The sequence below is a fragment of the Equus asinus genome, unplaced genomic scaffold (assembly GCF_041296235.1).
Source record: "Equus asinus isolate D_3611 breed Donkey unplaced genomic scaffold, EquAss-T2T_v2 contig_4, whole genome shotgun sequence".
Lineage (NCBI taxonomy): Eukaryota > Metazoa > Chordata > Mammalia > Perissodactyla > Equidae > Equus > Equus asinus.
This window is the reverse complement of record NW_027225071.1, coordinates 488,777-502,849: the sequence shown is the minus strand read 5'-3', so window position 1 is coordinate 502,849 and position 14,073 is coordinate 488,777. Positions and strand designations below refer to the sequence as shown.

At 38.7% G+C, this 14,073-nt stretch overlaps 2 protein-coding genes and 1 long non-coding RNA gene across 10 annotated transcripts in view; 2 read left to right on the top strand and 1 right to left on the bottom strand.

The window, feature by feature from the left end:
* Positions 1–14,073, top strand: part of LOC139039730 (serine/threonine-protein phosphatase 2A regulatory subunit B'' subunit beta-like) — a 144,504-nt gene that overhangs the window by 110,932 nt on the left and 19,499 nt on the right. Inside the window, exon 3 of one of the 8 annotated variants that reach the window (XM_070503624.1) lies at positions 7–7,563. The exons of 6 other annotated variants lie outside the window; for them this stretch is intronic. In XM_070503624.1, the coding sequence (XP_070359725.1) occupies positions 7–30 (24 nt within the window). In that variant the 3' untranslated portion in view covers positions 31–7,563. Of the gene's footprint in view, positions 1–6; positions 7,564–14,073 lie in introns of those variants that run through there. One more of the 8 variants, XM_070503628.1, reaches the window with a different exon arrangement.
* LOC139043864 (centromere-associated protein E-like) overlaps positions 31–14,073 on the top strand; it is a 73,709-nt gene continuing 59,666 nt past the window's right edge. The window contains exon 1 of the mRNA XM_070503619.1: positions 31–165. The gene's annotated coding sequence lies outside the window, so the exon portion shown is untranslated. The remainder of the gene's footprint in view (positions 166–14,073) is intronic.
* On the bottom strand, positions 335–11,707 carry LOC139043867 (uncharacterized). Its single transcript, XR_011500934.1, has 2 exons — positions 11,154–11,707; positions 335–9,476 (listed from the first exon to the last, which is right to left on the bottom strand). It is a non-coding gene; the product is annotated as an uncharacterized lncRNA (long non-coding RNA).

Sequence of the window (14,073 nt, the reverse complement as noted above, 5' to 3'; positions counted from 1 at the left end):
TTACAGTTTATTTATCCCTTCTCCTACTGAGGAGCATATCCATTGCTTCCAAGTCTTGGCAATTATGAACAATGCTGCTATAAACATCTGTGCACATGTTTGTCTGGACACAGGTTTTCAGCTCATTTGGGCAAACACCAAGGAGCGTGACTGCAGCATCGTATGGTAAGACTCTGTTTAGTTTTGTAAGAAACTGCCAAACTGTCTTCCAAAGTGGCTGCACCATTTTGCACCCCCACCAGCTATGAATGAGTGCTCCTGTTGCTCCACATCCTCACCAACATCCGGTGCTGTCAGCGGTTTGGATCTTTGCCATTCTAATAAGTGTGTACTAGTGTCTCATTTTACTTTTAACTGGCAATTCTCTAAGGGCATATGATGTTGAGCATCTTATCTTTTCATACACTTACTTACCATCCATCTGTCTTCTTTGATCAAGTGTCTGTCTGTTCAGTTCTTTTGTCCATTTTTAAATCAGGTTGCTTGTTTTATCATTGTTGAGTTTTAAGAGTTCTTTGTATATTTTAGAAAACAGTCCTTTATCAGATAGGTCTTTTGCAAAAGTTTCCCCTAGTCTGTAGCTTGCCTTCTCTTTCTCTTGACATAATCTCATTTTATTTTCATTTTTATTGTTTTGGTGAGGAAGATCGGCCCTAACATCTGTTACCAATCCTCTTCTTTTTTCGCTTGAGGAAGACTGGCCCTGAGCTAACATCTGTGCCAGTCTTCCTCTATTTTGTACGTGGGTCACCACCACAACATGGCTTGATGAGTGGTGTAGGTCCATGCCTGGGATCAGAACCCGCAAACCCTGGGGCAATGAAGTGGAGTGTGCCAAATTTAACCACTATACCACTGGGCTGACCCTGGCACAATCTCATTTTAAAGGATTCAAATAATATACATACTAGCAGGATGGGAATGTATGATCCCATCCTTCTGGTATTTCCAATCTCCTCAAAGTGGTAACCACTGTCAACAGTTGGGTAAATATGCTTTGAGTCTCTGTTTATACAAATAGGTACTCTATTTGCATTTATACAAATAGGTACTCTCAATCTCCCTTTCTCAAAAAAATTTAAATGTCAAAAAGACTCAGGATTACACTTATGACCAATTGATTTTCAACAAAAGTGCCAATGCAATTCAGTGAGGAAAAGATAGTTTTTTCCAACAAACAGGACTGAGAAAAGTGGATATCTGCAAGAAAAAATATGAATTTGGGCTCTTTCCTACACCATACACAAAAATGAACTCCAGAGCCAGCCCTGATAACCTAGTGGTCAAAGTTCAGTATGCTGTGCTTTGACAGCCCAAGTTCAGTTCCTGGGTGTGGAACCACATGACTTGTCTAGCAGTAGCCATGCTGTGGTGGCAGCTCACACAGAAGAACTAGTAGGACTTACAACTAGAATACACAATTATATACCAGGGCTTTGGGGAGGAAAAAAAAGAGAGGAAGACTGGCAACAGATTTGCTCAGGGCAAATCTTTCCTAGCAAAAAATAATTAATCACAACTTAATTTTTTTAAAAAATGAACTCCAAATGTTCACAGACCTAAGTGAAAGAGATAAAGCTTTTAGAAGTAAACATAAGATAAAATCTTTGTGACCTATGGTTAGGCAAAAAGAGTTCTTGGAAATAATGCCAAAATCACAACATTAAAAAAATTGATAAACTGAACTTCATCAAAATTAAAAACAGCTGTGTTCCAAAAGATACCATTAAGAAAATTAAAGAACAAGCCACAAACTGGGAGGAAATATTTGCAAATATTTCTGATAAAGGACTTGTATCCAGAATATACAAAGAACACTTACAACTCAATAATAAAAAGACAGACCCAATTAAAAATGGGCAAAAAGATTTGAATAGATATTTCACCGAAGACGACATACAAATGTCTAATAATAAGCACATGAAAAGATGCTGATCATCATTACTCATTAGGGAAATGCAAATCAAATCTACAATATGACAGTTCACACCCCACAGGATGGCCAATACTAAGAGAGACAGGAGCAAGCACTGGTGAGGATGCGGAGCAACAGGAGCTCTCACACACTGCTGGCGGGCACGTGAAAGGGTGTAATCAATTTGGAAAGCAGTTTGGCAGTTTCTTAAATAGTTAAACAGAAATTTACCACATGATCCAGCCATATCTACCCAAGTGAAAGAAAACATGCCCACATGAAGATTTGTAAGTGAATATTCATAGATTATTCGTAATCGTCAAATAGTGGAAATGTCCATCAACTGGACGATACAGACTGATGTCTCCATGAACCGCTACTCAGCCATGAAAGGAACAAAGTACAGGCATGTGCTGCAACATGGAGGAACCCCAGAGACACCACGCCGAGGGAAAGAAGCCACATACAAAAGACCACATATTGGGTGATTCTTAGAATGAAACGTTCAGAAAAAGCAAATCTACAGAGACAGTAAGGAGACTCGTGGTTGCTTGGGACTGGGAGTGGCAATGGGAACTGACTGAAAACAGGCAAGAGGCATCTTTCTGCGGTGAGGAAAACGTTCTAAGTTTGGATTGCAGCGACGGTTGCACAACTCTGTAAATTTACTAAACATCATTGACTTTTACACTTAGAATGGGCAGATTTTATCATATGTAGATTGTTTATCCTCAGTATAGCTCTTTAAAATAAATAAAAGCCCCAGGAGCCAACTTGAAGAGGCTCCCACTGGCCAAAACTGGGAAATGAGCATCACTAAAGATAATGACTGTAAAAGATGCCAACACAAATACTTTTAAATCCATAAAATAATTATGATACTAAGAAAGACAAAATTAATTGGTCACCATTGAAGGATGCTAGTGAACCAACTCATTATTATGTCAACTGGTCATAAAGTGACTCCATAAACACTATTCACTTCTGCGCCATATAATTACCAGAATATTGTGTTTCTTCACATTTTTCTCTAGACTTCATCATTGCTTTGCTTTTTGTTTGCTTAGTTTTTTAATGTATCTATCATCAATTTGCCTCTAAAGTCTGCACAGTATGTATAAATTCCCTCTTAATACAACTAGAAAAGCAAACCACTCGGGTATTCTGTTCCGTTCAGCCTCAGAGACAGTATCTCGCCGAGCCCCAGCCTCCTGCTCCAGTCTGAACAGCTGCTTCCTAAGCCTGCTGCTCACCCTCTTTACTCACCTCAGCCACAATTCCCTTAGACTTTTTGGGGATCTGTCCCAGCTCCTTCCCCTTTCTTGGCTTACTCCCTCATTTTTGTGAGGGCCGTTCTCAGTTTCCTGAGAAAGGGTGCCTGGGAGGTAAAATTTCAGACTGTGTGTGTCTGAAACATGCCTTTCCACCCTCAAGCGTGACTGGCTGGGTATACAACACCAGGCTGAGTGTTATTTTCCCCGAGAAGTTCGAGGGCCTTGTTCTCCCAGCTTTCGATGTCGCTGTTGAGAAATCTAGGGATATTCTGATTTTTGACCTTTTGTATGAAACTTGTTTTTGCTCTCTGGAAGTTTCTAGATGTTTCTCCTCATCCCAAGAGTTGTACAATTATATTTCATTGTGCATTGGTGTGTGTCTACACTGACATACAGTGCTAGGCACTCAATGGGCTCCTTCAATCTGGAATTCAGGTCCTCCAGTTCCAGGAAAATGTCAAACTATTTCATTGATCATTTCCTCTCCACTATTTTTTCTGTTCTCTTTTTCTGGAATCCCTGTTATTTGGATATTATACTTCCTAGACTGGTCCCCTTAATATTCTTATCTAGTCTCTCCTCTTTTATCTCTCTCTTTTTGCTCTAATTTATGGGAGATCTCAGCTTCATATTCCATCTTTCTAGTGAATCTTACATTTCTGCTCATATAGTTTTTAACTTCAAAGAGCTCTTGTTGTCGTTCTCTGAATGTTCTTTTTTGCATAGCTGTTCTCATTTGGCAGAAAAAATGCCTGGTCTCTTTGAGCATATTAACACTTGCTTTTAAAGTTCTTTCTCCTGGATCAGCCCACGGCCTCATCCAGACAGCTTCCTTCCTGTGCTGCTGCGGCCCCTTCTTCCAGGTTTCGGGCTGTCTGCAAATGTCTCATGGTTCTTGGCCACTGGTTCTTGAATTAGTATTTTATATGCTTATTTCTAAAATAAGCTCAAAAAGCTAGAAATTGTCATCTCCCTACCTTCACTGATTTTCCTAGTAACGGCCTCTATCAGCGCTTTCTACACCAGATTGGTATGAGGGCTATGTCTGACTCTGATAAAACTATAAACTCCTCTGGGGTAGAGAATGTGCCTATTTGTCAGCTCCTCATACAACGCCTGACACACAGCAGGGACAATAACTGCTCGATGGACCCAGCTACTGAAGACTCGTCCTCATTTTCGCACACATGGAATCATCACAGACTAGGCAACAGCTGAATAGAATCTCAATTTCCAACCCATATAGAAATTACCCTGACAGTATGCAGGAGGAGGGGACAGCAGCCATAAAATTTAGACAGTGCTTTACAGTTTGTAAAGGGGCTAATATCTCCTTTAATATTACAGATACCTAAGCAGCCTCTACTACTCCCATTTTACTACTGTTACCTCACTTCCAAAAACATGCGACTCGAAAGTTAAGCCATTCCAAATCCTGGCCACATACCTGAAGGCTGGCCATGTTCCAGAACCCATCCAGGTCTGCACAGGTGGTATCCTTTTTGCCTCATTTGTATTCCAAATTGTCCACCAGTTCTTCAAGCCGTTTGAATATTTCTGCCTTAAGGAGTCTTTTTTGACCAACTGCGAGGGGAATAAGATCTTCTGCTAAAGAAAAGATGAGATTTTTAAAAGCTAGAGAACAAAACAGGACCTTGATTGCAAGTCAGCCAGCTGATAAGACGACCTCACCCCAAATATCCTGGGGCTTCCAGAATCAAACTCTTACCTTAAAGCAAAACAAAAAAACATCGACTACAAAACTTTGTCATACCAATACTGAGCATTAACTGTCTGCTTCTGTTCCCACTAAAACGTAGCAATATTCATTCTCATATATGTTGCTACATAGTAAACAGCATTCTGCTCACCTTGTATTTTACAAGAATTCAACCTCAAACAACTCACTGTACATCAGCATCTAAGGACTTCACACAGCACACAAATGATTTTTTCTAAAAAGCTTCTCCAAATAAGATTAAGGAAATATCAGAAAATTTGTTCCATATTTATTTAGGTCATTTTCATTCAGAAAATATTTTGCATAATTAAACAATACTAGATATAGATGTCACTCAAAAAGTCATAAAAAATCTAACAATAAATAGGCAAACGTTTAACTCCCAGGAATGATTGCTAACATTCTAATTACTTACACCTTATAAGTCATCTACCATTTTAGCACAGAGATACTAGTGAACGTATGTTGAGAAATGAAAAGTCTTGCTATTTTGATTAACAAAACTATAAAGTTCGGCAACACTAGATTTTTGTTTCAGATAAATGTAGACATATTAAAATAAACAATGCAGAGCCACCCTGGTGGCCAAGTGGTTGGGTCCATGCACTCACCTGCAGCAGCCCAGGGTTCACTGGTTCAGATCCTGGGCCCAGACCTACACACCGCTCATCAGGCCATGCTGTGCTGGCATCCCACGCAGAAGAACTAGAATGACCTACAACTAGGATATACAGCTATATGTCAGGGCTTTGGGGAGAGGGAAAAAAAGGAGGAAGACTGGCAACAGATGTTAGCTCAGGGCCGATCTTCCTAAAAAGAATAAATACATAAATAAAATAAAATAAACAAAGCTAAGACAAAAAACATAAATGTTCCCTCCCCTTTGTTTGGAATCTATACTTCAAGCTTCCTTTCCCACTCAAGGCAGTCGGTCAATATTAATTCCTCTCTTTCATATCAGAGAATCTTTCTAAAATTATGACATGTTTCAGCTTTACAAATGTTTCTCATACTAATATCTAAGTATTAGCAATATGACACTTATACAATAGCGATTTTCCAGAGCTGATGCTTATTTTATGAACTGTGATATATTAAAATCCATAAATACAAGTTGATATCCTATACATGTCCATCTTTCTACACCTAAAACTTACGTGGATGGTTAATGCCAAGAGCAACTTTCCAAGCTAATATTTCTAGTTCTTTCCGTTCTCATTTATCAGAGATGAAACAGAAAGAACCAGACATGCCTGAGTTCTGTCTTTACTTCTGGTATTGCCCATGGAACTGAGACCAACCCAACTGCCCAGAGTAAGTTGAAGCTAAACCCTGTAAGACTGGAATTACAGTGTCAGGGCCTCACAGATTCTAATTAGTAGGCTTTGCTTGTCCAAGGGCGGTAGTTCTCAACACTGGTCAATTTTGCCCCCCAGGGGACATCTGGCAGTGTCTAGAGCACCTTTGTCACAAACCAGAGGAGTGCTACTGGTCTGGGACGTTACACAACATCCTGCGATGCAGAGGACGGCCCCACAACAAGAATTATCCAATCTGAAATGTCAGTAGTGCAAGTTGAGAAACCCCGGCCCAAGACAAATTGAATCTGTCTCTTTATAAAAAGCATCTTAGCAGGAGAAACTGAGGATAGTTTTTTTTCTTAGAAGAAAAAATTAGCTGTTTATATCTAATGAAAACTTAATTAATGAGAAAGGAGACTTGTCTTAGATCCGACATTATTTAGTTGGGTAAATTGCTTATTATCTCAATGTCTCAGTCCAACAACACGGTGGACTAGCTCATCTCTAAAATCCCTTACAATCATAAAACCTTACGTTCTACAAACAGCTGAAGTGGCTCTGAAATATACTCATTCATAATAGAACAAATGAGTATTAAAAGTATAGGAAGATAATATTTCTCCTCTATTTGATTGTCAAAGCCCAAAAAAGTGGTTAGTACTGTATTGGAAAAGATGTGAGAATCTCCTTGCTACATTCACTCAAGAACATAGTATGTCATCATTTCCTGTGTGATGTGGAGCGTTGGGGCCTTTCTCCAGATGCAGTCCTCTGATCTGTGTCCAAGGCATTTAGGTGACATGGCTTTTAGGTTCCCAAACAGGAACTCTAATTTTCAGTCTTCATAGTTGGAGAAACATAATCCTATCTTATGATTTAGTGGGCCAAGGAGCCTACCATCATCTCCCTCTATCCTTCTTTTGTAAAATAAACATTAACTTAGTTTCTTTGTTTGAAAAAAAAAGGTATGATAAAATAGGAACTCCCATATTTTGCTGAGGGAATGTAAATTGAGGTCTTTATTTATTTGCACAGGAGAGGATTGAAAAGCATCCAGGCTTGTTTTTTGCAGGCTTGACAGTAATACTACCAGACTGAACTCAATGGAAACAACCAGCAACAGGGACCTACTAAGTAAATCGTGGTGTAGCCATACAATTGGATACCATGCGGCCATTAAAACACACACAAAAACAGCATGAGAAAGTTCTTAAAGGACTCAAATGGAATATCTCCTACATTTAACATTAAATGAAAACAGAATAGTATGCTACTGTTTACATTTAAAAAAAGTTTATCTACATATGCATTATGTATCTCTGGAAGAATTCACAAGAAATGAATAACACTTGCCTCTGTGGAAGGTTCGAACTGTAGGGTTGGGAGTTCTCACTTGTACCTCTTTCTATCTTTTAAGTTAGCAACCACATGAATATACTAGCCATTGAAAAAGATTTTTAATTTAAAAGATAAATAAAAATCACTCAAGGTCAGTTTCCTCCTAATTCATCTACGTATTATATTAAGGTTAAAATAGTTTAATTTTGGTTTTAAATGTCTAGACATTAATACAAAATGCTTACACTGGGAACAAACGCACAGACCTGAAATGCAGCACATGTCGCTGCTGAGATGTCTGATCCTCCTTTATTTCAAGTGATGGGACTTCTTTTATTGGAAAGCCATGTAAATTTTCAGTAGTAGTTTCATTTTTATTTAAGACACGATCTATAGATTAAAGAAAACATTACATATACATTTCAAAGCAGCAACTCCTATAATGACATCCCCCACAAGACAAATTTCTTAAATCCTTCAATTTTTTCAACATTGAAATTTAAAATTGTAAATAAATTTAAAATTTAAATAAAATTTTATTTCTGCCTCAAAGATTTCATTCATCAGATCTCCTTTTACAGTGTCTCTCAATGTTCTTCATCTCTTGAAATTTACATTTCGGTCCTCCTCTCAGTCTGCAGTCCTCATTCCAGCTCTGTTTCCAGATAGCCCTCCCCATGCTTTTCCGTCTCTTCTGACCCTGAGATCACACCCTGAGCTACATGGTGAGACACATGGTGGAAAAGACTCTAAACGATCTCTGATAAACCATAACCCAGAGAAACAAGTAAAAAATTCATGAAAATACCATACCTGTGCTCCCAACTGTCAGAGAACTCAAAGGACGGCGTAATTCGTCGGAATCTTGATGTACTGAAGTTTCACTTTTGTGTGCCAACATTTCTTTTGTTACTTCTGGAGCCTCATCACTAAGCAAGAGCAAAAATACACTTCGTAAAACATGAACCCATACATCTCACTGAAGGATTTCAAAATTATGTTGTTTTTTAAAAACATGGGATAAAATAGAAATATGTTTCTGTTTTTTAAAACATGTCTAATCTAGAGGGAAAAACCGTAAACACCTCCAGCGGGAAGGCCCGTCTCTGCCCCCTGTGATGAGATCCACAGATGCAAAGCCCTCTCAACCGGACATACACACTTAGGAGTCTCAGATGCCGCAGAGCAGTTCTCGGTCAATCTGCCGCCAGCCAGCCTTTGGAAAGCAACCTTGCCATTTCTTGTAAAGATTCAAACTGATTTTTTCTCCCCACTTTACAAGTTAATCATTTTGTCTTTTGAGATAGCTTTTATAAAGTAGTACTCAGTAAAAAAAACACAAACAAAAAAATCCAAACCATGTCTGAGCTGCAGTATAGCAATTTCTTCTTTCTAAAAATTTATTTCTAAGTGTTGCAATTAAGTCACTTCTTAAAAGCAAAAAAAAGCAAATTGAATCGTGAAAATAATAATGCACAGAAAATATCAAATCTGTCAAATACATTATTGTATCCTTCTGAAAAATTTTTTGGAGAGGTCAAATTTTCATGATTTGTAATGAACATAGTTTACTAACTAAATAACTTAAAAAGCACAGGCCAAATTTAAGAAAGGCATTCGTTCTCCATGTCAGCAAGGAATTCATTAATAACATCTCATTCTGTCACTGGCTGTCAAAGTAGCGGTGCTTGTTGGAGTCTAGGTGTTACGTCATAGCTCTTCAGACCATCTGGTGGCCGAAACAGAAAATCTACTGGTGCGAAGGATGGCCTCCCTTTCACTTCTGCAGGATTTGTCTCAGGTAACTTTTCCACTTTGGATAAGACTCCATCTGGATCCCTTCCGTTTGTCACACTGGTTTGTGATTCCAAAGTATTTACTTCGCTATCAACTTTAAAAGACATGACCTGGATGTGAATAAACAGAATAGAGTGAGAGTCTCTCTTCTTGGGATATATTCCACCAATTTTTTAGGCCCGAAAATGTGAAAGTTAAGAGATATATCCCACGTACATAATTTAAGAAACAAAAACAAATACAATTAAATGTTTACATGGAGTCAGAAGACCAGCTACATAAACCATTGCTATGGTCCAGAAAGAGGGAGAACCAATCCATATTAAAAAAACTATGTAATAGGTTTTAGGTATTACCAAAAATTAAAATATATGAAAACTAAGGTGGAAAAATTCACTCACCTAACAAATACGTATCTTTTTACTTAAATTATATTGATAATTACAAAGGTTTGAGAATCAGAAATCCAATGTTTATTGGATTACCAGTATTGTCAAGGACATAATCTTTTTTAATAACTTTGGATTATTATAAATAAGTTTATCATATGAGCAAAACTATTTTTCAATGTGGCACAATAAGATTAACCATATAAAATGTGAAGCGTATTTTCTTTTTCAAGTCAATTTGTTATTTGGTAGTTTTTTTTTACTGTAATATAATTGGCATACAACATTACATTAGTTTCAGGTATACAACATGATTCAATATTTGTATATTGTGCAATGATCACCCCAGTTAGTCTAGTTAACATCCATCACCATGCACAGTTACAAATTTTGTTTTCTTGTGATGAGAACTTTTAAGATCTACTCTTAGCAACTTTCAAATATACAATATTATTAACTGTAGTCACCATGCAGTACATTACATTCTCTACTTACTTATTTTATAACTGGAAGTTTGTACCTTTCAACCACCTTTGCCAATTTAATCCACTCATTTCAACATAATTTTTAGAGGTTTCTACGTTTCTGAGTTTTAATGAGATACGTATTTCTACCCGGACTAGAGTTTAAGGGTAACACTGTGCTTGAGGCCTGTGTGGCTGCAAAGGTAGACACTAGCGATAATCCTTAAGGAGAAAACCAACCTTGAGGGAGGAGCTGTGAGGTCCAGCTGCTCGCCTGTGAAGATCACCCTGTACTGCCTTCCTTGGAGGATCTATGTCTGATTTTTGGTAAGAACCTAGCCAGGTTTCTTACACTTTGGCATAACTTTGTTTTTTTTTTTAAGGCTAAGGAATTATAGCATGGATTATAAATTAAGGGATTGGGTCCTCGAAATGGTGGCTCTTTTTGAAGACTCTACCAGGCACTATGCTAGATGCTGTCAGAAACGTCAGGTGATTTCATTCTTGAAACTACTCTGTGTAGATATTACATGTTACAGCTGGGAGAACAAACTCATAGCTTCCCCAAGATTATATAGCCAATTGGAAGCGAGACAATAGGCAAACTCAGGCCTAGCTGAATCCAGAGTCAACGCATTTCACCCACTGCACCCATCTCCTAGCCGATGCTCACATGAAGGTTTCCGTCAGCTGTGTTTTTATTTTCTCTCTTCTGTTAACCAAACTACACATTCTCTACCTATAAGGTTTTAAAGATGAGACACCTCACAAACCATAACAGTAAACCCTCTTGACGCTTCCTTGTGCTTCAAGAGGTTTTCACACACGTGGAGGTTAACCTCTTGAAGCAGTTTTGTAAGCTTAATTTCAGCTTCATGAAAATAAAAATGAGATTTTCCAAATGTCTAGAAATAAACAGATACTTATACTCTACCTTGCCTGGTTCTTCTTCGATCTTTTTGGCAGGCCTTCCTTGATCTGGTACTTTTCTTTCTGTTATATTATCTAAAATAAAAATGACATAACAGATCCATTTTGACTAGATAGAAAATTCTGCATTAAAAATGCTAGGTAAGGAGCCGGTCCAGTGGCATAGCAGCTGAGTTCATACACTCCACTTTGGTGGCCCGGGGTTTGCTGGTTCAGACCCTGGGCATGGACCTATGCACTGCTTATCAAGCCATGCTGTGGCAGCTGTCCCACATATAAACTAGAGGAAGATGGGCACAGATGTTAGCTCAAGGCCAATCTTCCTCGAAAAAAATTAAAAAGTACTAGGTAATTTGGGAAAGAAAAAAAGGCAACAATATGAATCTATGCCTTAATGGATTTTATGATTAAAAGTCATTTTAAAATATCCTATTTAAAATACCCTATTTAAATACGATAAATACAGATAAAACTTCCTGCCAAGTATAGGATATCTGTTTACAAAACCAAAGGTGCTAAAGTATTTTACCTTTTGCCTCTGACTATCAAATGCATATTTATTATAGAAAATCAGGAAAAGCAAAGCGCAAAAAACATCACCCCAGAGGGGCTGGCCCCGCTGCGCAGCAGGTAAGTTCACGCTTCTGCTTTGGCAGCCCAGGTGCTCAGATCCCGGGTGCGGACCCACCCACTGCCTGTCGAAAACATGCTGTGGTGGGTGTCCCACATATAAAGCAGAGGAAGATGGGCACGGATGTTAGCTCCGAGCCACTCTTCCTCAGCAAGAAAGAGGAGGATTAGCGGCAGATGTTAGCTCAGGGCTAATCTTCCTCAAAAAATAAATAAATAAAAATCACTCAAGATGACCTTATTCAGAAATCATCACTGCTGACAATTCAGGGTATGCTTTTCCAGTTTTTTTCCTATGTTCACATATTCACATACATATTTTAGAATTGTGATCACACTGTTCAGAATTGGACCTGTTTTCTTTGCCCACTTAATACATCCTGGACCATGTCATGAAGTGTCTTTCACAGGATCGTTCTTAAACGCTACACTGTATTCCACCAAACAAATGGGCTGTAATTTACTGGGGCCATTAATCTTCACTTTGTGGCGCTGCCCACCGGTGCACATGCTTCACCGCTTGAGCGCCCACTGTGTGCTAACTGGATGGTGGGGCACTGAACCTGTCTTCGGGACCTGGAATCTCCCGTTTCCTCCTCGCCTACTCAAAGAAGTACACGATGACTTTAAAAACTGAACACGAAAAACCTCAGGGACCAGAGCATTCTACTTCAGCCACTGATGAAGGAACAGTTCTCACCACGTGCCGCTCGCGTGGCCGGCACAGCCAAGGCTGCTCCCGCAGAGGCTGCACTGGCGGTGCCTGCCCCCGAGGTCTGCTTCGCTCTTTGAGTCATCGACCGAGTGGTTCTCACGCACGTGGGCATTGCAGGCTGCCCTGCTGCGGGAACCATGAAATTAAATGCTTTCGGTAATTACTAAAGCATTGTTGCGGCAACGTCAGAGCTTATAATAATAAGCTACCTTTTTCTCGTTGGACACTTTCTTTTCAGAGGTTTGTCTTTGACCAGATCGTGTTGCTCGAACATCACTCCTATTAATGATCTATTGAAAAGATTAGGTGGTATGTGATTTAATTGCTTGATGAATCAAATTACCACATTTTCAATCGGTATTTTGACCCCTCATCTGAAATCTATTGTAAATGACCCAGCAAAAAATCCACCACCCCAAATAAGATGAGATGAAAAAAGTTTTCCATTATATAGATTTCCTTACAAACTTTTTGTAGAATCCTAGAATTTTGAAAATGCCAATAGCCTAAGCTATTCTAAATAGCTGACTATAATCTTCTGAGAGTCCTTAAACATACCAGCATGTTTTCGCTTCAAAACTTTTGAATTTTGTCTGGAAAAATCTTCTCCTGGATAGAAAACTCTTCCCACAGTGCACTCTGCAACTTCCTTGGAGACTGCATTCAAAGCGCCACCGTCTCAGTGAGGCCCCATCGGAAGCTCACCCTGTACCAGCTTCAATACTCCCCATCTGCCTTTTTTTTTTTTTATTTCCCGCATAATACTTAGGACCATCACATACTATATATTTTTCTTTTCATTGCCTATCTCACATGTAAGCTCCATGAAAACAGGGAATGTTGCTTTATTCATTACTATATCCTAGAGCCTAGAGGAACATGGCAGTGACTCAATTTATTGAATACGTGAAACGGAGCCTTCTCACCTGATAAAGAGACATGCTATTTACCTCCTTGCCCACTTCACTTTATTTTAGTAATCGTCCTATTAACTTTGTCCATAATGGTGTTCTGAAGACCCGTAAGTTTATCCCCCACCCTACGTGCTTTATATCCCTATCTGCATTTTATAGTGACATGGATGCATAATAGAGCCCAGTAAACAAACAGAGTGACACACAGAGTTGGTATAGATCTCATAAGGGATGTTTGGCAATGAATATTTCAAGTGAGTACTTCCTTAGCATCTAGCCAAAACTGCTCTATGTCACCATGCCAATAACAGGGAGTTTGGTACTGTTAACTCTAGTAAAATAATCACTCTGATTGAAGCTGATAATAGATTTAAAATGAATTTACTTACTCTGAGAAAAGGAGCACGATTCATCATTTTAGTAACAATTATCTACTATCAACTTCACCCTAGTCAGCTCCATTTGGGCTTTGGCCTTTGACCTGGCAATCCATACAAGATGGAACAGCATTAAAACAATCAAAAGCAGACAAAGTTAAAAAAAATGAACTGCCATAATTTACTTCCATGTCTCATTACAAAATAAAGTCTCCATTTTAAAGTTAAATTTTACCCTTAGTCATCCAACCCTTAATCATTTATGGCAAAAAGATACTTGCTAACTTA